General features: G+C 45.5%; 1 protein-coding gene across 3 annotated transcripts in view; it reads right to left on the reverse strand.

The window, feature by feature from the left end:
• The window catches only part of kazna (kazrin, periplakin interacting protein a), a 151,412-nt gene that overhangs the window by 119,700 nt on the left and 6,515 nt on the right, over positions 1–25,197 (reverse strand). For all 3 annotated transcript variants that reach the window (XM_062460167.1, XM_062460168.1, XM_062460171.1), the window contains one exon: positions 12,815–12,972. In XM_062460167.1, coding sequence (XP_062316151.1) covers positions 12,815–12,972 — 158 coding nt within the window. Of the gene's footprint in view, positions 1–12,814; positions 12,973–25,197 lie in introns of those variants that run through there.

Raw genomic sequence — 25,197 nt, forward strand, 5'->3', positions numbered from 1 at the left:
CAAGACCACAAAACAACAACAACGTTGTGTTGCACATCTTTGTGTACTAAGATAAGGGACATGGTATCTCTAAACAAAGTTTTACAGAAAGAAAACACCGGTGGATGTTATTGTGCATCCATTCGTCATGCTTTTTCTTTTCTAAAACATTGTGGCTTTGAAGATAGTCAAAGTCGGTTTACCCACTCCAGACAAGTGACCTTATCGTAAGTCTCTTCTATGGAAGCAAATCAGCACCTATTGAAATGTATACACCACCGAATTTGTTGGTTTTGAATTCACCTCTTTAAAATTGAAATATTAATTTATTTCAATGTAAAATTTAAATACATTATAAAATTGCCTTTTAAAATTGTCACTGATTTGCTTCCATAACTCCAGCCTCACTGAGCTGTGAAAGAAGCCCCTCCCCTCCCCACTCCCTCCCTCCCTTGCCCCCCTCCCTCTCCTCCAGGTAGCTAACAAGCTAGCGTCATCCAGTTTGTCCTATAGCTGCAGAGATGCTAGATCCAGAGGACATCATTACACAAGACCCTGACCTTCGCTCATTACTGCTTGTGCTACTATTCAAACACCAGCTGGATTGATGTGCTTTTATCAAGTTATCTTCTTCAAGTTCTCTCTCTTAAGTGGAAGTGTGCAGTGTGACACATATTGGACTTGTGGGCCTGGGGGGCCTGTGGGCGGGTTGGTTCACAAAGAGAAAAGAGCATCACTTTAAACGTGAAAACAAGAAGCAGTTGACCCCTCCCCTGGTTTCCGCAGGGTCACCGACCAATTTATTCCTGGCCAGGCCGCTGCTACTCTGTTCTTAACATTTTAAAATCGATTTCGAAAACCCATTGAATTTGTAACAAATGCCCCACCGTACGTTTAAGCCGAGTATTACTGGCTGACTACTGCTACACAAAATGTCCCAATTCCAATCAATTCAAAAAGCCATACTTCTAACCCCACACTGCTATTTAATTATATTTTGTTCCTGGTGTTAAGCTAAAGCCATTCATTCAATGCTAATGAGCATTCTGAACGATTTATAACACTGTTTTAGTTTGAAATAATTGAATAGTTCAATCTGTGGTTTAGGAAATGTATTTCAGCTATTTTCCAATCTCTTTTATTAAGTGCGGAAGGCTACAATAAATCTTTCCGCTTAGGCAAGACATTTTCATACAGTTCCACAGAATTAACAGAACTACGTCACGGAGAGCGCAAGCTCTACCATTCAAAGTCTATGTTTCTGAAGTGAGCGTTATCAATCTCGGCGTTTGCCGCTTGCTCTTCACAGCATGCTCACTAGACCTCGTTCAGGACCTCCCCTAATCCCTTTTACTCTGCTATTTAACCAGGGGCAAGATCTTCCCTGTCTACTTCAACCATCAGCAATTGAAGCCTGAGATCAAAGACCAGACTAATATCACACTACATTAGGCATTACACTGTCAGAATCCTCTACGACAAAAAAAAGAAAGTGCGAGGGAAGAGAGAACTTGAAAAATAGATGTGTAGAGCCTCTCTCTCTCTCTTTTTAAACAGGATTAGGTGTTTGTAATGGCGTTTATCTATCTATTTTAAGATTATAAGATTTGGCTCATTCCCTCTGCTTTGCATTGTAACTGTGGGGGTGATTTTGCAGGATTTAGTGACAGGGGACTTGGGCATACAAATGTAGGACCTAGTTTACTCTCCCTCTAGGATCCAGCCTTCATGCTTATGTTGAAGAAACATCACTACATCTATATTGCAGCCATGTCAGTAACTCAAGCCCTGCCAGCATGCAGTTGTTTGACATTTCATTCATTTTGCAGGTGCTTTTATCCAAAAGCGACGTACAAATGGCACGTATACAAAAGTACAGCAGAAGATCAAGGATCAGAAGTGCATAATAACAGTAGTTCGGAAGTCAGAGTGGATCACAGCCGCATGCAGTAGAACTGGTTACTGGCACATTTGTTTGTGAAGAAGTGGTGTTCTGTAGTAAACCATAAAACTAAGCACAAAGATGAAGTCGTTTCTCAACTCAGCATTCTGCTTCTTGTTGGGGGCTGAGTGCTGTATTGTTAGTGTCCTGGTAACGCACAGGATTGAAGATTAAACGTCTCTCATGGCCCCTGGGATTACCCCGAGCAGAGAAAGATCCCATGATGGGATGGACCTTGCTGTGTGACCTAGCTTTCCCACAGAATGATTTGATGAGCTAAGGAAATTTGCACACATTATTCTATTAGGACAAGCTCTCCCAGCTGAACGTGCCTGATTCCACCTGCAGGTGGATCACAGACTTCCTGTCTGACAGGAAGCAGTGCGTTAAGCTGGGAACACAAGTCTCTGACTCCCGGTCCATCAGCACCGGATCACCTCAGGGCTGCGTCCTTTCTCCTCTGCTCTTCTCCCTGTACACCAACAGTTGCACCTCCAGTCATCCGTCCGTCAAACTCCTGAAGTTTGCGGACGACACCACCCTTATTGGGCTCATCTCTGGTGGAGACGCGTCTGATTATAGGTGGGAAGCGGCCAACCTGGTGACCTGGTGCAGCCAGAACAACTTAGAGCTCAATGCTCTTAAGACAGTGGAGATGGTTGTGGACTTCAGGAGGAACACAGCCCCACTCACCCCCATCACCCTGTGTGACTCCCCAGTCAACACTGTGGAGTCCTTCCGCTTCCTGGGCACCATCCTCTCCCAGGACCTCAAGTGGGAACTGAACATCAGCTCCCTCATCAAGAAAGCACAACAGAGGATGTACTTCCTTCGGCAGCTGAAGAAGTTCAACCTGCCAAAGACAATGATGGTGCACTTCTACTCAGCCATCATTGAGTCCATCCTCACCTCCTCCATCACCGTCTGGTACGCTGCTGCCACTGCCAAGGACAAGAGCAGACTGCAGCGTATCATCCGCACTGCTGAGAAGGTGATTGGCTGCAATCTGCCTACCCTCGAGGACCTGCACACCTCGAGGACCCTGAGGCGAGCGAGGAAGATTGTGGCCGACTCCTCCCACCCTGGACACTCCCTGTTTCAGTCACTCCCCTCCGGCAGAAGGCTGCGGTCCATCAGGACCAATACCTCACGCCACAAAAACAGTTTCTTCCCTTCCGCTATTGGCCTCTTCAACAAGGCCAAGGGACCACACTGACTCTAATGACTTCTTGCTTAAAACACACTGCTTTTTGCACTGCATTACAAAATGGTATCTTGTACATTTGTATTTTTTGTAATATTTGTATTTTTATATTGTAATTTACGGCAACTTATATTTTATTTATTGTATATTTAATTATATTCTAATCCCACTTAGTACTGCTAGTTTATGTACCCTTAGTATAGATAGTCCACATATTAAAATTTTAGGTATGTTTATTGTATGCACCTTCCTGCCAAAGCAAATTCCTTGTCTGTGCAAACTTTCATGGCGAATAAATCCCATTCTGATTCTGATTCTATTAGCCTCATCCATCTGCTATAAAAAATATACTTGGTGTGTTTGTGTACAGAGGGTATGACAGGACTGGAACTGGTAATTGAGTTTATTCTGTGAGACTTCTTTAATTTGAAAAAACCCTGGGTGTGCAGAACCCTTGCTGGCACTTCATGAGATTATATAGACAATATGTAGTCAAGCAAGTATTCAGTGAATGTTATTTATGACTTGAAGGCATCTTCACTTGGTGCACACACTACCTATCCTTTGGGCATCCTACAAGTTTAGCGATAGTGTACTGTGGTTAAACCATAAACTATTCTATTTTAAATAAAGAAAATGTTAATCATCAAAATTCCCTATTGTTATTCATAATGTACTGTACTGAATCTTTCCTCAACCAACTTCAACCAATTTGTATTTTCTTATCTAAAGCATTTTACATAAGTAATTAGATTTTTTCATATTCAAAGCGAATAGATTAACTCTAAATTCCAAACACTTTGACTGGAATGTCTGGCTCCAATTCTTGCCTCAGCGAAAATGCGAAAGATATACTAATGCAAACTCAGGGCCTAATTATTTTTTCATTAAAAAGTGGAAACACTGATTATCCTTAAAACAGAATGTTGCTGAGCTAAGGATTGTTAACTTCTCTCTTGGCTTTATTGATCAGGAGAGAACATTTTAAATACAGAAGAATCTCGATTAGCCTTGCAGCCTTCTATCAAAAATAAACAAGGAGGGTATGTATGTTAATTATCCTGCTCAGCGTCCCTGCTGTGTCCAAATGGTACCCTCCTTCTTCAAACATCACTTTTTATCAACATTTGATCTGCAGAAAGACTACAGATATCATTTGAATCAATTTCCCTTCGTGGAGCCAACTGTAGAACAAGCAGCCCTGCCTTTGGTGAAGAAATGGTTTCGCCTCCCCGCCGGAACATCAGATAACACCGAAAAGTCTTTACGAATATGTGCCGTTACAGAGGCATACCAACCCAACTGTGTGAAAATAAACCCAACACCTGAAATGTCGCAATTTTCCCCCTCTTTTACAGTCTGAGTCTCCCACCGCGTGGTACGCATGGCCGCCGTGCTGACTCACCCCATAGAGCAGGAGGAAGATACAGACACCTGGTAGGGGTCCCTCCCTCCACTGGAGAAATACTTAAAGACCTGAGCCAGGGGAAGAAGAAGAAGAAGAAGAAGCCCACATTGGATGTGCTCCGCCTCTCAAATACCTCTCCTTCCTGGAGCTGCACGTTCACCGATGGAAGGGACCGTTAGCGCCGCTGTGTCGAGATGTGTTTGGTCCCTGAGTCACATCGGAATGGTGCCATATTTACAACGTTGACAGGTCTCCCTGCACGACGAGAAGAAAGCCACAGAAGTACCTGCACACACTTGTGCACACACACACTAAAACATACCCTCTTACACAAACGCACACACAGCACGGGCGCACAACCAAACACACACTGTGTTGGTCCCACTGGGACACGTAGGCTTAACTGGTGCATTTCTTCTTTGCAAGCTCCACTCCTCAGGGCCATGAGATCCATCTTTACTAAACGATGCTGCCACTGTCACCGTAGAGCCCTGACTCGCAGACTCTCCCTCATATCTCCCGAAAACCTTTTCAAAATTGAGGGCAGAACGTTTGATTTGAGGATAGCTAGCCTGGCAATACGAAAGGAAATCACAGGATAACAGGAGAAAAGAGAGAAAGGAGAGAAAAGAGAGAAAAGAAAGATTCTTGTGGAGGACGGAGAGATCACCGGGTCAGTCAGTTTTTCAAAAAGAGAAGTTTCACTTCCTTCCCACTTGCTCTACTGATGCATTCAACTCTCCATTGTGCAACACAGACAAACTGGTGCATACACACACAGGAACACACAAATACACACACACACACCTGAGGCGGCTGTCTGTTGGACTGATGTCTCCAGGTGGAGAGCATGGATAGATGAGCAGGTGAGATTAGGAGGCCAGTTCCTCAGACGTGTTCCAGCCCTGCCACAGGAAGGGGTTCTCCAGCACTGATCCTGTCGGACTGAACATCCGGAGACAGATCCCACGGAGAACCGACAGATCCCACGGAGAACCGACAGGAAAGACACCTAGCAGCACATATCTGCTGTGAGCTCGTGGCAGAAGAGGGTGTCTTCAGAAAAGGGAGTCCATAGAAACAAAACTTGAGATATGGGGGCCGGACATGTCATGGAATGTCGGAAATAAATTAGTTTTGATGATGGAAAATTACATTCGATGATATAGTCTGATTACACATTACCGTGTTTATAGGTGATCGAAGTTCCCCAAAAAGGTGAACATTTAACAACATTCCAACTGTATTTATGGAGACGGTCATGAAGTGTTGGGCTGTTTCCTTCCTGTCCTCTCCTGTCCAGCTTCCTCACAGACTGAGGTCCAAAACAGGACACCGTGGACATAAACACAGGCCCAGACTCCAGCTCAGGTGTTTTCGCTCCGGCCGCGGTTGCTTAGCAACGTGTGTTCCGATAGTCCTCTTATGCAAATGTTCTCTTTGTTTTCCCGACAGCCTCACTTCTGACGTCACATTCTCCCTCTGCTTAGTGTCCCAGTCAGAGTCTTCAAGCACGACTATTACCCTGTGAGGCGGTCTGAGAGGCCTGGGAGACAATACCAGTCCTACTCAGTCAGTCTCAAGAGGCTGCTCGATATCTTTCCAGTACTTCTGCGCTGCTTTATTCAATGTTTACAATGGACCTAATCACATCTTGACAGGCTTTTCTTACGCACACTTATACTGTCAGATCAGGCAGGACCATAAATGTCCGAATAACCTAGGAGTCGATGTCCAGAAGTGAATATTGTCAGTATAGATCCAGTTCTCCGAGAGGCCGAACAGTAGGTGTTAACAGGCTTAGTGAGTCTGATCTCTGTCCTCCATCCCAGCTGCTCTCAGACCCTGGTCCTCCCAGGTCCCCTGGGGGCCCCTCATTCGAAGCATCCTGATCCAGTTCACTCGGCCCCCTCACTTAATCTCCAAATCTGACACAACCGATCTGCCGACCGAGCCAATCAAACCAGCGCCCTGGAGGAACGAACGAGAGTCAATCTTTTTTTTTTTTTTACCGGAGCCTTCTGATCTAAAACCAGCGCCTCGTTTGGCTCCGACTGAAACGCCATGTCTCCCCTGGTGGGCTCTGCTCTGACCCCGGGCCTGAGTTTCACCTTGAAGGGCGTGCGTTTATCTCATCCAGCCCCAGGGGATGGGAAAGGGGGGCGTCAAGCCATTACTCTGGCCGTGTTGAGGGAGCAGAGAGGAGGGGGAGCAGGTGTCATCGTGTCCCTGGGTCTCCATCCCTCTCTGGAGCTGTGGATCAATGGTGAAACTATTAACCGGCGATGTCGGGGCCCGGCTTGACTGCTGCCATGTCTGGGTCTTCAGTCAGAACTTGACCTTCCGACGGGGTGGGGGGGCAGCAAAAGAAGGGGTGCGACCGTGGATTTATAGAGGATGTGTGTGTGTGTTATGTGATGTGCATGGCTTGCACAATCACCTGCTCCCTCCTACTAAAAATTCCTCCTCCCTCTCCCCTCCCCCTACTCACAGGTCGATGTCCCAATCATTTTCAGTTTTCCCAGTAAAGAGCTAGCTAGAGATGTCATTAGTTATTCCGCGTGATGGCGGCTTCAGGTCCTCTGGACTTCCGCAGTGAGAAAGTGCTTATTGATTCGATACCTTCAGAGATCTTTGCTGGTACCTAGAGGCTGTAGATGGACTTCTTAAACGCACACACACACGCTCACATACACACCTTACCGACATAAAGCACACTCTTATAGCAGCTGCCTTCATTCGCAGCAGTGAGAATACACTCTAGTTTGTGCTAGAAATTCCTCCATAATGGCAGGTTGATTTATAACAGTACTAATGACAAATAGGTCAATCAATTCTGCTGCAGAGACACGTGGTGAAGATAGCATGGTGTTCCAGCCCCTGATTAGACTGGATGTTCACTAAACCAGGATGCATAAAGAAAACAAACAAGCTGTGAAGGAAGAGATAAGAGCTAATTTAGAACAGAATAAATAGGAAACTTAACGAGCATTCAAGTGAATTTGTCACGAGGTAGCCATCTCATCTTTTGTCTCCTTGTACTGTATTCTGAACCGTTCTAAACTGTTCTGAACAGTTTGAACGCACAGTTCTGAATAAAAAGACAATAACTTAACCTTACAGCCTTAATTCAAATTCATATTCAGTTCAACTCAAATCCCCAATGTGGTAGCGAAGCTCTAAAACGGACAACAACTAAAGTTTATGGTAGCTACTCGTTCGCCTCAACAATCTATTTCCCTCTGGCACAGAACAATTTCCATATCATTACTGTGCCACAATTGACCGTGGAAGGAAGAACTAAGTTTTGGAAAATCCTTCTTTTTTTCTCAGCAAGAAACATACAGCACACTATCCCTTTAATGAAACAGTTTTCAATTTATATCTTAACAAGATAGGCCACCATCTTCAGTCGCCTCGACAGACAAGTCCAACGGCTTCAGAAATATTACAATGCAGTCCTGCCGACAATTCAATTTGTGTGTGACAAAAAAATTATTGATTGCGACCACGAGATAAAGAGCAAAAGGAGTGATTTAAAATTCTGTCGGGACGCTCACACACTTGATTAATCCACTATCCTGGGGCTTTTTATTAAATAGCGCAAGCAAGACTTTTGACTTTAGCAGCACAAAGACTGACAGCTTCTGACCTTGTTAAGGAACCAGGAGTTAAAAGTTAAAGAGCTGAATCGAGAATGCACTATTGACTAGGAACAGAAGCCACTTTTGAGTACTTCAGGGACAGTCAGAGTTTTTTTTTTTTTACGTGAAAACTGGCTATTATCGCACCTCTCAAAGTCATCGAGTTCAGAAGAATCCATAAAACATGAAGGTAAGCCCTGGCGGAGTCATACAATCAGATGATGGGACGGTGGGTCACGTCCTTCGTCTCTGATTGGAGGGAAACACTCGCCAGAGTAAACACTCCTTCAAAGCTGATGATGCTGCTGTGAAGCAGCTGAACAGTTTTGGCCACAGTCCTCATCATTCGATCTGGTGAGCGTGACCAGGGACCGGTAAACCACTCCATACATCCAGGACCAGATGAACCCAACCCCGGACTTCCAACGCCTTACCTAAAGACCCCCATCCTCATTTGTCACGCACCGGGTCGAGGCCGGGCCGCGATAGGCCATCGTCATGGTATCACATGTCAGGGAAGGTTGTGATTGGTCCGTGGGCCCCTGCGGGGGTCTGGTAAGGGGCGGAGGGGGCAGATGGGAGCAGACTGATGCATTATGCATGGCTGACTCGTTTCCCCAGGAAGGCCAGCTGAGACCAGTGGCGGAGGAGGACAGACTGACCCAGTAGGACCCAGAGGTACTCCACCCCTCTCCAGCTCTGCCCCCCAGCCCTCTGGGGCCCGAGAGGGGCTTCGCTGTTCCGTGACCCTGGGCTCGCTTCCAACACTATCAGCTAATATATGTGGAAATGGGTCTATTGTGTTGAAAAATTCATTGGGGTTCTTTTTCCGGATTGACATTTGGTTTGACACGGATGACTTTGTTTTTTATACTTACCTTCCCCTTTCCCTGCTGCCTTTTACTGGATAGCGTGTAATATAGCACTATTAGATTATTTAATGGGAATGATTTATTTTTACTAAATTATCATTTTTACTTCCAGGAAATGTAATTGAATGATTTTTGGTAAGTTTTAATGGACTATCAATATTTGTCATATTCATGAACGTTTCATAACATCACCTCGCAGAGACATAATTATCTCATTACCAGTAGACCCTTTTACCTGTTTGACCCCTTCATAATAATGTAGTTCCTGCTCAACAAGCACCAAGATGGGCTTTAGTGTCGTGATGCCTGTAGATGCTGCATGTGTTTCTGGCTCCTCAGCACTCACCACCTTAATGACGGAGGACAGACAACACATTCCTGTTCCCCTGTGAAGGGGGGGGGGGGCGTTGGGGGGGAGACGTGAAAGATGATATGAAAGAAGATTCCGGATGTGCATGCCTGAGTGTGTCTCCCTTTGTTTGTGTAGTTGCGAAGGTGTGTGTGGGTGTAAGTTCGGCGTACGAGTGGCTGCCGTGTGTGTGTGTGTGTGTGTCCTCCCAGGTGACAAGCATGTCTGCCTCAACACTGGAATTATTAAACCAGAGTGGAGGTCAGAGAGATGGACGGGCCTCCTTCATCAGTCTCCCTCCTGTGACTGTGTCAAAGTCACCCTTGTGACTCTCCAACCCCCTCTTCTCCTTCCTCCCCCCTCCATCTCCCACTGAGTGGCAGCATGGCCGATGTAGTCGCAGACCGACGAGGGAGGAGGGGAGGGGCGCTCCACATCCTCCGTCTCAGCTTGACTGGAGGAAGGCGAGCAGATGGGAGGATGGGAAGATGAGAACAGGAAGAGAAGGAGCAAGTGTTCCTGCCTCGCTGACGGTCGAGAGCCTCTTAAAGTTAGCACTGCTTTTTGATTCCATCAGCTACGTACAAATACGGTTGGAAATGGGAGGGGGGGGAAGAAATGTAACTCTGGTTTCGTCGTTTAAACTCATTCAAGTCAGTTTATTCTCAACAAAGCGGCATGTTTATTACTCTTGACGTCAAGGTCTATCGGACGTATAAGAAGAGATGTACTGAGCAGTATGAGTCTATCTTGAAGAGGAGAGTACGTAGGAAGAGGAGGCCACTTATGGATGAGAGGGATTAAAAGAGACAGGGTCCTGCTGAAGAGCCAGTTGACTACCTGTATCAGTCAGACAGAGGGAGGGCGAGAGCGAGAGGGGGAGATAGAGGGACATAGAAGGAGAGAGTAATCGTCAGAGAGAGAGAGACGGAGAGAGATGAGAGAGAGATAGGGGGAGAGAGAGACAGAGAGAGAGACACAGAGAGAGACAGAGAGAGAGTCAGACGGCAGCCACTCAACAGTCTCCCCACATCTCGGCTGGCGTGTAAGTGGATTTTCTCCTGGCTTTGAACATTAAATATGCTTTTTAGCCTCAGAGAGAGATGGAAAGCGAGAGAGAATAGACGAACACAGGTTGAAAGCTCTGGCTTTTTCTCTTAGAGCCTTTATGACCTGTTGCACATGGAGTTCTTTAGTACTTATAGTGGCAGGCTCATCTGTGCTCAGAGGGAGAGGGGGGAGGGGGGGGGGGGGTCACGACCAGCAGGCACTTATCAGACCTGTGTTACTGTATGAGCAAAGCTCCTGTCAGACCTGTACCGGCTGCACATGCCACCAGCAGCTCGTGGACGTTTGCCATGGCCAACCAGCCAATGACAGGCTCTCTGTCATCACTGTCAACCAAACAGAAGAGGGGGTTAATGGGCCACACTACTGCTGGTTACCAGGTAAATAGACCTGAACTGAGTGACGTGAGACATCTCACCCTTCAGTGTTTTGTGAGATGAAGTAGGAGAGATTAAGCAGGAGCTCTGCAGGAAGGTCAACACACTTCAGATTCCTCTCATTCCAGATAGACAGGAGGAGAGGAGCAGGTGGATTAGAGTATGTGATTATTATTGTCAAGTGTTCAAGTGTTGCAGGAAACTCAGTCACACTGGTTACATCTGCTTCATTCTGTAGCTTCCTCCCAAAAGCCTCAGGAATACCGCCAGCTCATCGCATCCCTTTGTCTTCTCCTCCTCCTCCTCTCTCCTTCCTCCTGCTCCTCCGCCACCTCTGCTCCTCCGCCACCTCTGCTCCTCCGCTCTCCTTCCTCCTGCTCCTCCGCCACCTCTGCTCCTCCCCCTACTCCTCCTCTCCCACCTCCTCCTCCTATGCTACCTCTTCCTTCTCTCTCCACCTCCTCCTCTACTGCCTACTCCTCCTCTCCCACCTCCTCCTCCTATGCTACCTCTTCCTTCTCTCTCCACCTCCTCCTCTACTGCCTACTCCTCCTCCTCTCTCTCCTCCATGTCATTCTTCTCCTCTTATCTAAATTACAGCTTGCCCAAGGTCACTTGAAATGATGGGCATGAGACCAATGGAGGGAAAATGTAAAGAAAGAATGAGATAAATAGATAGAGAGACAGTGAAGGAAGAGGGTGTTGATGAAGACATCCTGGTTCTTACTTTCATGTTGCTGTCATTTTTATCTGGACAAAGCCAATCTGCTCGGGCAAATGTGTGGTTATTATTAACAAAGCTGCAACACTGGGATACAGGAAACATCAATCATTCCCTCCATCTTCCCAGAATGATTTATAACAGGCATGTTGTTTTTTTATGGGCACATGGACCATTACAGATAACAATAATTTGGCAAAAGATACTCACAAACAAACAGGAAAAGGAGAATGGAAGAGGAAGAGAGAAAGAGAGAGAAAGCAATGAGCATACAACACTTTGATCTATCCCGTTGGTATAAAGACTTCTTGCTCTATATCACCTGGCAAAAACCAGAGAGATCCATCTTAGTCACGATAGGTAATAAAGTGATGGGGGAAATACAGCTCACCATGTCAGAACAGAATATTTCTGTTTCAACCGAAGCACCCATTAGAACAGTGTCATTTGACAATGGCAATATACGCCTTGAAAACAATTTGCATGGGTGCACATCAAGGCTTGATGGCAAAGATTGATTGCCCTGTTCTCTATTAAGGGGGCCTATTAAGAACAATCAAATCAACACACCTACTTGTCATATGAGTGAACGGATTTCATTTCAAACAGAGCATTTAAGATATGAAGCTAAGCATTTTAGCTTGAGATGAAATGTTGGAGTTGTGTATTTGGTGGTTCTAAACTGGAGAAGAATGATCGTAAAAGGTCTTCCCAACAAGAAGAGGGTCTTTTTCGTATTTTCTGGGAGTTCTACATTTAGTCATTTAGCAGACGCTCTTATCCAGAGCGACTTACAGTAAGTACAGGGACATTCTCCCGAGGCAAGTAGGGTGAAGTGCCTTGCCCAAGGACACAACGTCATTTGGCACGGCCTGGGAATAGAACCAACAACCTTCGGATTAATAGCCCGACTCCCTAACCGCTCAGCCATCTGACCCCTTGGAGTTCTGTGACGTACTCCTCCACTACACCTCTGGAAATAACAGAGACCACCACACCGTTTTTCTTTCATTTAAAAAAAGTTTGAGAAGGACAGTTTCGAGTGAGGAACAGAAGCGTATACATTTGCACTGGCCTCTTAAATTTTACCCTTCTGTTTCTCACTCAAAATAGTCCTTTTCATTTTAATTTTTTTTATGAAAGAAAAACTGCACAGTGGTCTCTCAATTATTTCAGAGCTGTACTGTCACAGCCTTTAAACCTCATGTCCTCAGAAGTGGGCGCGATGTCATATCCTGTTCCTGGCCTACCTGAGCGTCGGCCAGCAGGTGCCTCATGAGGGTCATGGACTTGTGGAGCGTGTTCTTCTCGCTGGGCAGGAAGGCCAGGTCCTCCTGCTCCAAGGCCTGGGGGCCGGTCACCATGAAGTGGGCGATCTGGTCGTTCAGACTGTTGAGGGACTGCACCGCTGGAGGACACACGCACAGATACACAACACATACACACACACACAACATACACGTGAACACACATACAGATACAGACACACACACACAACACACACACCACACACACACGTGAAAACACAGATACAGACGCACACATACACGCACACACACACACAAGTGAAGACACAGATACAGACACGCACATAAACACACATACACACACACAGACACATTTGGTTGGTGTGTGCCCCACATCTACTGAAAGCGCTTCTGAGTGTAGATCCTGCCTGAAAGTTGGAATGTAAAACTGCATAATTGTACATGCAAATAATCAGCATGTTTTTCTCAAGATGAAACCCAGGCGTCTGTTAACACCCGACAGGGAGCCGTTTCCTGTTGAATACAGGAGAGAGATAGAAACAAATTGTATTTCTGTTGACAGGCGAAGAGGTGTTTTGCTCTTGAAGATGATACAGTTTGTGTCGTTTTTCCACAAGAATCACACGCTACAAATACACAACAGCTCCAAGGTGAGGCTAATTATAAACAGCTGGATACATTTGTAATAATGCAAGCAGAGTGTGTGTCATGTGTACAGTAGCTGTCTAGCATACGTGTCACACAAAGCCTTGTGGGACCGGAATGCACAAACACAACAATTCCTTTTGCAGCGATTCCAAAAGAAACCACAACTGCAGCCCTGACATTTACAGCAAACTTCCATTTACTAAAACGACAGGATGCACAACAGAACCATACAGGCCAGATCCAGAGCCATCGTCTGGCCCTGGTGAACATGAGACACAGCGGAGACGGGCCAAATGTCTCTCTTTCCTCCTCAGATGAAGGTGGTTCCCCTTCCGGAGAGGAACACCTCGGTGTAAGAGAACAGTTTCCTAAAGTCACGCTGTCAACAGCTTTTCCCCTCTCTGGTCCGGAATGTTCCTTGTCTGTTTCAGGCACTTCCTGTTTTTGTTTCCTTGTTCGTGTCCCTGGCAACCCCCTGCCTTCAGGTTTCCTCCAGCTAATCTCCCACGTCTGTAGCCAGCTTGCCCTGCTCTAGTTGTTAGTACACCCCACACCCACAACATGTACTTCACGTTCATACACATACGCGCACACATAGACATTTAGTACACACCCACACAATACACACCCACAGAAACTTACACACACATTTAGTGCACACACAGGGAAGCACACACACACACACGTATAGTACACACACGCACAAACACACATACATGGTACACACTTACACAGACCCACACACACACACACACACACACACACACACACACTCGGCTGTTTCCTCAGCCCACTTCCATTTGCCATTAATCCTCCCGTGTCTGTGAAAGGTCACCACAACTATTTTGGAGGCAGCCTGCAGGGTGGAAATGTTTAAGAAAAAAATTTGAAAAAAGGAGAAGGTCTTTCAACTGACAAATTATTATTTTAATCCTCTCCTATATGTATATATATAAAAAAACACTGTCATTATTTCCTTAAAGCATTTTTAACTCTTGTACATAATTCTGCTTTATGCACAAGTAAGAAGAGGCTCTGATCTCCCGTTCGAGGTAATGGACAGATCATGTTGGAGATGGGCTTGGGAGATGAGAGGAGATCATCGTGATACAGAGGTCAAAGGTCAGACGTCCAAGACTTACAGTTTACACTGACGAGGCTCGAGCAGCCAGACTCCTGAAAGAGATTCTCCCTCTGCAGCTCAGTGTGAGCAGGGTGACTGCAGACCAAGAATCTGTACAGAGGGCTTTTTTCAGGATGCAAATCTAAAGCCTCTTTCACATGGAGACCCATGCATAAACGGAGCATAGATTAATGTGTTACGTAATCAAACATTTTCCGCGGCTGACATTTGCAGGCGTACAGGCTTAGTTGGAAATACTGACGCGTTCGCCGGGGCACCGAAGGCGTTGGTGATAAGAAGGGACTTGGAAAAGATTTGTTCCCCTCAAGGTGAGACTGTTTTCCACGGGAAGGTCTCCGTCGCCTCTGAGGACAGCGGCAGAGGCTGGGTCTGTCCTCAGACTGGAGAAACGCCTCTCCATGTTCCGGAAGGAACCGAAAGAGGCAGGGTGTCGGAGAGGGACAGGAAGGGTGCAGGGTCACATGACCCAAGTCGGTTGGATTCCACGTTTCCACAGCTGTAATTGGCTGATTCCCGGACAGATGTCATCGTTCCACTCTCACGATTGTCTGCACCCGTGTCGGTTGCTGCTGGACCGGAACGGCGTACGGGGGGGAAATGAGATGACAGGACAGCTCTTAAAAAGTGATTTTGTATTTTTTTTTTTTTTTATAAGTTAAGATAACCTTGCTGGAAAGTTCCTCGCTGCCACACTGCCCTCCGCTGGGCAGTCAGGGAGTTACAGGGAGAAAGCTGTGCAGTCGTGTTTTTTTGATCGCACACCAACGTGATGAGTTTCAACCTGGTTTTATATCATAATTAGACAAGATTATCTTAATACTCCTTTGCTTTTGTACCAAGCGGGGTGAGGTGGGGATTAAACCATTGAACCTTCCCGCATGGGAACACAAACATTTACCACAAACGTCTATAAAAGAAAATACAGCACACAAATAGGCCTTGTGGTCAATAAGAAATGCTGTTGTACAGTCAGATTCTTTCTACATGTTTTTTTTTTTTTTTTTTTGCTGCCGCAGTATAACTATAAGGGTCACTGAACTCATCACATTCTCATGTCAAATGGAAAATCCATAGATGTAGTAGCTGACTTTCTGCTTGTCCATTTCTTCATACTTTGACCCAGTGTATTGATTGTCTGAAAGGCTTTACTGACACCATAATAATCAGGCCTTGGTTTGCAAAACGGTTATCACGCACCACCTCTCTCTCCACTTAAAAGTTCAACGAGGCACACAATTTTTTCAATCTAAACACTGCTCTTTGTGACTACTTCTCTCCAACTTCCATGGGTCTTCATGGAAGTGGGAAGGATTGGCTCTCACGTCAAAGAGGCAGAGAAAAACATTGCGAGGCGCACCTGTGAGAAATTGTAAGAAAAAATGTGTTTGCTTCTTTTACCCCTTCATTTCTCTTCCTCTGTTTCTCTCTTTCTTTTTCTCTACCCATTTATTTCTCTTCCGAATTCCCCACACTCTCTTTCCCTACCCATTTAACTCTCTTTTTCCATCTCTTTCTTTTTCTCTCTTTCTAGTTTGCAGTCGTAAGAAGATCGAACAATGCCTCATTTCTCTTCCGAGGGTGCTGTAAACCGACGGCGAGGAGAGAAGGAGCTGTGTGTCTGCAGCAGGGGAACACGACCGTCAGGGGAAACTGAACCAGGCGCAGATACGGAATGAAAAGATATTTAATGCAGTCACCAAATCCAATGGGAAGTGAAATGTGGCTGTAGACACAAGAACTTCAGAGCTAAGTCAGACAGTTCAGAGAATGTTGGGAGAAATTACCTGCTACCCAGTCCTCTTGCAACATTCAGTCAAGGACGATCATTTGGCTCTCAGAGAAAGTGGGGAAAGATTAAGAACGTGTTCCTTGCATCTTTTAATCGCATGAAAGTCTGTCTGGTCGATTTCTACTGAAAATGCTGGTGGGAAACAAACATATGTATGATATTAGGTGGCGGATTAATTTTAAATTGCACAGTAAAAATATGATTTGTGAATGTGGAGTATCTACTAATTGTCCTCATCCTCAATTACTCATCATCTCTTCCTCCTCAAGTCATCTTCAACTACTCCTAATCGTTTACTAATACTCTCATCCACATCCTCTAATCATCCTCAACTTCCTCTCCACATCCTCTCATCCGTCTCTACTCATCCTCAGTTTCCTGCTCTGCATGGGAAGGAGATAGCACACCTAGTCACACTAGGCCTCTGTTGAGCCCTCCCATCCTGGTTTTATTAAACACACCATTAACCGGGAGAGCAAAATGATGCTCGTCTAATAACTGTTCATTTGAGCTTGTTCAGAGAGAACAGCTGTACAGGGGTTGTGCTGCAAAACACAAACAAATGAAAATGGAATGCAGCAATGAAGCCTGTTTGCAGTAATTGACGCCATCCTTTAACACAGGCATATTTGTGATGATAGCTCGGCTAATTTTAATATATTATATTTTGCTGGTTGGTTGATGCAGTTTTCAGTCTCTAGGGCAGGGGTCGGCAAGTAACTTGGGCCGCGGGCCAGTATTTTTCCTCGCCACAAGATGACGGGCCAGAGTCATCCAGGCCAGGGTTACTGCCTATTTAGACGCTGCGATATGTGCCCTTGCGATACGTGCACTCGCAACAACTAGGCCTATTAACCATGTGAATGAGCCCATTGGTGGTCTGTTTGAATAATTTCATTCAGTTTGAACTCTATCAACATGGTCGTCACTGTCATCCCAACGTGGTGGGTCGTCATCGTTGGTGCACATAAAAACTGTCTCATCCAGTGAGAATAGGATTACTAGACCTAGCGAAGGTTTTGATGTGAGGTGAAATCGGAACTTCACATTAATGCGAGCGCGCATAGCGCGCGAGCGAAAGGTTTTGCATTAATTTCGGTGCAAAATAGTTTTTAAGATTTATGTAGCCTAACCTAAATAAACATTACGTTGGACTCATATTCTTATATTTTCCGGAAATTACAACCCAAATGTTTACCTGAAAGATTCAGGGCTTTTAAGAAAACATATTTTTCCCACCCTTGCAAGAACCTAGATTTATGAAGTGACAGATCTTTCTTTTTTTACCTGGCTTTTTCAGTTCTTCCTAGGATCGTTTTCCCTTCCATTTTATTCTTTTCGCATCAGCTTAATCTAGCTATAGCTAGATTACTCCCTCCACAACAATAAATGATGGTTTAGGGTTGTCTTCATAGCAACAACTTGGTACACATACTTAAGAGAGCATGCGCGACAACTGAAAACAGCACTTTTTAATGCACGGTCAGATCATGCGCTTAATTAGATTAAAACCTAATGTAGCCTATTAGCTTACTTATCAGTCACACAGTAACTTAACAAACTTAAGACATATCCTTTTATTCGGTGTGTGAAAAAACTAAGAGAAAGCAGGCGATCTTCTGGCCTAATTTATAAGCGGGCAGAGCGGCCCACCGTGAATTCTCCCTATTCTCCCGATGGCCACTCCGGGCCTGAAAACTATTAATTTCACAAGCAATATTTTGGGGGGTGTTATCGGGGTGCTTTGGATCATATGTCTATGGTAGCGATGACATAGCGAGAAAATACTTCAGAAAAGTCAATGACACCATACCCAGTTTCCGGTTTCAAAATAAAAGTCGACGGGGAAAAAAACGATACAAAAAATATATAAGCGGAAATATTTTGACGGGCCAAATAAAATCGCTGGCGGGCCACAATTGGCCCGCGGGCCGCCTGTTGCCGACCCCTGCTCTAGGGAGAGTTTTAAAAAAATTGGCTGTGTTTGTGCATTCAAGTCGACTGTAGAATTAATCACAATACTAAACTGCAGCTAGCAAATTATGCCAGGGTAAATTAAAAAGCCTTTTATCGATGATCCCAACCTATTTGTATGGGTTAGAAAAACATTGTTTTACCATTCAACTCCATTATTGCGTTCCATTATTATAAGTGAGAACTAACCAATTCAGAGAGCAGATCTTAAGAGTGGACATGGACCTATGACCTAAACTTCCTGCCACCAATACAGGAGGAACCTTTTAAGTGCCAATAAGTGCATGGATGAGGAAGTAGACAGGAAGTGGACAGGAACCAGAGGCCAACACCAGGAAGTGGACAGGAACCAGAGGCTGACACCAGGAAGTGGACAGGAACCAGAGGCTGACACCAGGAAGTGTTGGTGGCTGTCCACAGCTAAGTAACCAGTAAGTGTCTATACACACACACTTGTGATTACAGTTCTGCGTTTGCATTCACTGAAGAAAAAGGGATTCATAAAAAGTAGCTTCAACAGCAAACCGTCTTGTTTCATTGAGTACCAAGTTGTGACTCCACAAGCAAGGAAACGCACATTTTCTATACAACACTGCCCTCCTCTGGTCACCTGCATAGGCCTAGTCAAGACGAGTGATATCACAAACATTGATAGCAGAATAACAATGTTAGAAAACATTAACGTGAATCATATTTTAGTATAACTACAGATACAGAAGAGGTGTATTGACTGAAGAAAACGTAGTTGAAGTGAAGGACTAGATGTGAGCACAAAGAGGCTGGTCTGTTTTTACTTACATTTACATTTAGCAGACGCTCTTCCACAGAGCAAATGGTTTGCCAGCACACCCATTAATCTGCATCACACTACCAGACGGGAAAAAATCAATCAAAGCAACGAGGTGCAAAACAGCACTAAGCGTCATGTCACAATGTGATCGGAGAGAAGCGTGACAATCTATAACCTGGCGTAGCGTCGGAATCACGCCAGACGGAAATGCGACCTTTCGCACTGCGTATTAGCGCTAAATATGCTCCTACGTGACTCATCATTATCTTCCTGCAGCCGCATTCGTATCCTGTCATACTTCCAGCGCCGCGAAGGCCTCTGCAGGTGTGAGTCAGGTGGCTGAGCGGTGAGGGAATAGGGCTAGTAATCTGAAGGTTGCCCGTTCGATTCCCGGCCGTGTAAAATTACGTTGTGTCCTTGGGCAAGGCACTTCACCCTACTTGCCTCGGGGGGAATGACCCTGTACTTACTGTAAGTCGCTCTGGATAAGAGCGTCTGCTAAATGACTAAATGTAAATGTAAATGACTCGACCGTGCAGCGAGCAAACCAGGAGATGAGAGCCAGGACTGCAGGGGTGGACAGGCGAGAGCAGTCCCTGCTGTTTGAGCAGTCAGACCGCATGCTTCAGAGAGCGGCATGGCGGAGATAGCCCCGTGAGAGAACAGGGAGTGCGGGGGAGCGATTGTCATGGGGTCACAGCGGGACGCCTCGTTCAAGAGAACCACGGAAACCCTTCCTGCTCAGCCAGAGGGAGACGTGAGTGAGAGGTAAATACCAAGCGTCAGTGTCCAATCGGCAGAGGGCAGGTCTGTAAAGGCCACAGATGATTTGCTCAGGACACATGCAGTTCCCTTTCAGAGCAGAGGGGTGAGGAAGACTACCGCCAGAGAGATGAAGATCATTCAGGTGAGTACCTTGTCTCCGAGGTACAACATCTATGCACTTCCAAGTCTGTAGAAGAAGCCGTCACGAGTCTTGCGTGTGCACACATGCCCACAAGCGCACTCCCATGCTTGCAGCACATGATTCCTTTACAGGCACCATTTTCCCCTCTCTCCTTCATCCTCTCCTAGCCCCCTTCCTCCCATTACTGAAGGAGCAGACACGATTAGGGTTGGTTAATGAGCTTTGCAGGAATGAGAGTTCTTCTCCTCTCTCTGCTCTGTAGCCTACAGACCCCCCAGGGGTAGGCTTCACGGATGATGCATACTTCTCTGTTTCTGGTGTGTGTGTTTGTGTGTGTGGACGGAGAGAGTATCTGTGTGTGTGCGCGTGTATGGATAGAGAAAGAGTGTGTAGACGGAGAGAAAGAGAAAGTGTGTAGACTGAGAGTGTGTGTGTGTGGACTGAGAAAGAATGTGTGTTGACGAAGAGTGTGTGTACATCGGCACCCAGAAATAATATGAACCTAGTTTGCGCGGCAGTAGAGAAATCTAACAGCTCACCAGATCAGTCTGGCACCTTCTCCTGCAGAGCACACACACCCCGCACTCTCTCTCCCTGCTGAAGTGTACATGATAGAATCTCTCTTTTTAACCAATAATTTAAGTCCTCTCCAACTACCGCCATGACAGCCTCTCCTCAGAAAAAGGAGGAGAAAAAAATGGAAGAAACCTTGGGAGGAGCAATTCAGTGAGAGATCCCCTCCTCCAGAGGAAGATCTCACTCTCAGGGCTGCCAACTTTTCCAAAAACCTTGGAGTGAGATTTGGTATTTTGGGGGGCCAACCACAATTTTTCTGCAAAGCACCCCCCCCCCCTCCCCCCAGCTGAGTTTTCAGGGCTGTGATTTATTTCCCTGTAAAACGTAAACAGCACGAGGATTGCCAGAGAGAAACTAAAACAAACAGCGAGCCGAGACTGATCGACCGCAGGAACAGTAAAGACGATAGGGTCACTGTGTTTCCTGTCTGTCGCTTTGTAGTCTTGTTGTTCAATCTCTGGTGATGGTATCAGTGCCAACAAAAAGCAACTCATTTACATTTAGTCATTTAGCAGACGCTCTTATCCAGAGCGACTTACAGTAAGTACAGGGACATTCCCCCCGAGGCAAGTAGGGTGAAGTGCCTTGCCCAAGGACACAACGTCATTTTGCAGAGCCGGGAATCGAACCGGTAACCTTCAGATTACTAGCCCGACTCCCTAACCGCTCAGCCACCTGACTCAAAGACAGGCAGAGTTTGCCACGCACACTTTGCCGCCAAAGTGGAGATGAGATAGCACTGTGTCCTCAGCGTCTGTTGCCGTCTCTGGGACGGACTTAGATGGAGCACTTCTGGGTGGTCCAGTGTCACAATGGAACCAACTGCAACCACATCCTGTTTCTGTAGGCAAGTCTGGGTGATCTTTAACTCTCTGAAGACAAATAGTCCATTAACTGGAGAAAAGCTCCCCACTCAAACTTTGTTTGGTGTCAAAATAGTCGGAGGTTTTGTTCCTGACTCAGACGTAGCTCTCAGAAAACCGCGTATGAAGGAACCTCTAGTCGATGTTTTTCTGAAGATTAAGAAGTATTTTAGTACTATAATAAAATTATATGTCTATGCATAGCTTTTGGGAGTGGTTTGAAAAATTGTACATCTGAAAATCACTCACATCTACCAACGATTCATAACAGCTTTACAAAATTTTGTGCCAATTTGTGACAAAGAACTTCAAAGCTTGAGCCTGACTGAAGCTACACCTACAAGCATCTCATCTCTCATTCTAATCACACCCTGTCAAGCCCCCCCCCCCCCCCCCCCCCAACACACACACACAAACAACCTCCTCTCCTCACCTCCCAGAGCCTAATTGAAAATCTTGCATTCAGGGTAGTGCTTGTCAGAACTAGGTGGTGGTCAGCTGAAGAGTTGGGCTGAATAGAAAACATGCTCATCCATAATGTGTGAAGGCATAAATCCGAACCTCACCCCTCAGAGCCATCCAGCCTTCTATAGCCTCCAGCCTTTTAAAACCTAGGCTCCCAGCCCCCCAGCCTTTTAGCACCCAGCCTCTCAGCTGCCCCCCCCAGCCCCGCAGCCCCCAGCATACCAGCCTCTCAACTCCTCAGCCCCCCCTCAGCTACTCACTCTCAGGCTTTTGAGTCCCCCACTTCTCAGCCCCCGGCCTCAAAGCCTCACCCATGCCCAGCCTCCGAGCCTCCGAGCCCCCAGACTTGTGAAGTCTGTTTATCAGCACTGGTAGCAGCAAGGACATGAATCGTACCTGACAGGACCATTTCCTCTCCCTCTCAGACGCCTGGACTCTGCCTCGGGCGGAGCCCTGCCACACAGCATGTCGGCATCAAAACAAAAACTCGAGCTTATACTTAAGAAGCTGCGTGATGAAAGACGCCCCCAGCTGAGGTTTTTTTTTTTTTACATTTTCTGTCAAATCAACCACATCATTTTATCGGGAGAATATTTTATCACAAGTGGATTTTTCCTGTCTTTCGATTGAACCACTGAAAATTTCGAGCAACGAAAGAAATAAAATGATTCGGCACTCTCCACTGTATGTGATATGTAGCCTACACAGTAACTGGACTAAACTTACATTTACATTTAGGCATTTAGCAGACGCTCTTATCCAGAGCCACTTACAGTAAGTACAGGGACATTCCCCGAGGCAAGCAGGGTGAAGTGCCTTGCCAAAGGACACAACGTCATTTCGCACGGCCAGGAATCGAACCGGCAACCTTCTGATTACTAGTCCGATTCCCTAACCGCTCACGTTAGCTGTTCTCCAGGTTTGCATTAATCGATTTTGTGTCTCGTCTCCATTTGTGAAGTAAAAACGGTTGATATTTCACAGCCGTCTGTGTCCCATTGGCGCACAAGCAGATGTATACGAGTCTTCACCATTCCTTATCGATCTCATCCTGGTGGAGAAAAAAGCTACCTGTTTACGCTCCTGTTTCGCCCGCGTGACAAAAATGCTGCCTCCCCCTCCCTCAGTTACGACGCACTAAATTCTAACAAATATATTTTTTAGACGCTACACATGTTATACATCGTTGGAAAGCTACGATTCTTGTGCTTCCATTGAAATAAACCAATTCAAGATCAAGTCGCAATAGCAAGCAAAGTCAACGTCTTTTTCCGGTGAACATTCCTTCAACAATGCCAAAGAAAAAAGTTGTACTCACCCTAAGTGGTTCAAATAGGTCCAGGTGTGCAAATCATGCCATCAAAACTTGATCTGCGTAAGTCCCAAGGGTTCAAAGTATCTAACCATGTAAAGTAATTCGTCCAAATACAATGTTTTACGTTCATGAATAGCCATTATCCTTTGTTTCATTATGCAAGTTAGCCGACGGAAGAAACAACTTGTTCACATAAAAGTGTTCTTTTCTCCGGTTAGCAACGGAGTATTTACAATATAAAGGTATCAAAATGTCCGTTGAACCCTCCCCTTTTGATTGACACCTTGTTTGACCCAATAGGAGCTTCCATACCCCGTTGACAGCCCTCTAAAGCCAACTAGGTCTGTGCGTCCTGGTTATGTTTGACTTTTAATTTGAATTGGGTAAGGCTTCAACCTGTGGTCCAATTTAGTCTTCCAGATAATACCTACCACCTCTAGGCCTCTTCAGGCCTCTGTTTTCAAAACAAAATCTAGGCGGAAATAGAAATTTTCACTTTCCTTGTGTTCAAGCTTCTATTACTCAACACTAGAAGGACTGACAGGGGTCCTGACAACAGGGGACATAACTTCAGAGTGTCAGCTTTCAAAAGAGATCATTTACATGCATGTACTCCAAATGGTTCAAGAACAGCTTCCAATTTACTTTGGGTATGCTGTTTAGGCGTTTTTAGGCACATTTAACAGGATGCTTAAGAGGTAGAAGGACTGTCTATACGGCCCATTTGCAATTTGGTCATGATTCAGAAGGAGCTGGGCGCCCTGAGTAAATATTTAGAATGAGTAACATTTGAACTGGGGTCGGACTTGGAGCAAGAGAGCGGTTAAAATCATGTTATTAAGGCATTTTGCATGAAGTGCCACGGATATGGAGCAGACAGAGACCTAATATAGGCATGGCAAACAGAAAAGAGGAACGCAAAGGCCTGCGCGTATGGAAGCAAATCGTTACCAAAATTCAAATGCAAATGCATTTCCAGAAATGCATTTGCATTTTAAGAATGTGGCTGCATTATTTGACTCATAAATGAAATTAGTAATCAATCATCCTATTTGCATTTTAATTTTCTTCTTCAAGAGTGCTCAATCTTTCACTTAATTAAAAAAATAGACAGAAAAAGAAATAGACATTTGAGATTTAATTTTCAAAACATGCCCCAGCAAATAGATACCAAAATTCAATTTGAAATGTAAAATTTGAAAATTAAAATGCATTTCCAGAAATGCATTTTCATTTTAAGAATGTGGCTGCAAAATCCTGACCACAATTCAAATTCAAATGCATTTCCAGAAATGCATTTTCATTTTCAAGAACGTGGCTGCAAAATCGTGACCACAATTCAAATTCAAATGCATTTCCAGAAATGCATTTTCATTTTAAGAACGTGGCTGCAAAATCGTGACCACAATTCAAATTCAAATGCATTTCCAGAAATGCATTTTCATTTTAAGAACGTGGCTGTAAAATCGTGACCACAATTCAAATTCAAATGCATTTGCAGAAATGCAAAATGAACGAAAAAGCATTCTGAGCGGCGCAGCAGAGTGACGTCAGTAGCCGCTCTTCTTCAGCTCCCTGCTGACCAAGCTACCCATCTTGTTCGGTAGGGAGCGGTGTGCACATCTGCATTGCATTACATTGCAAATGTGCCGGGAAATTGATTGAATTGCCGGGTCTCCGATGCACGTGCATCGGAGACACGGGAGGGGACGGGGCTCATGTGATATTGATGTTTGTGGTTCTCCAGACTGATGGAGTCTACCGGGAGAAGGGAGGAAGAGAGCCTGCTGAGGGTCTAAGCCCGTCCTTGGTCGCACGTCTCGATTCACCGGCTGAGTGCTCACTCATGGAGAGGTTAATGGAAGGTGGAGATGTCAGTCTCGTATTGAATACT

The sequence above is a fragment of the Osmerus eperlanus genome, chromosome 4 (genome assembly GCF_963692335.1).
Source record: "Osmerus eperlanus chromosome 4, fOsmEpe2.1, whole genome shotgun sequence".
Taxonomy (NCBI): Eukaryota; Metazoa; Chordata; class Actinopteri; order Osmeriformes; family Osmeridae; genus Osmerus; species Osmerus eperlanus.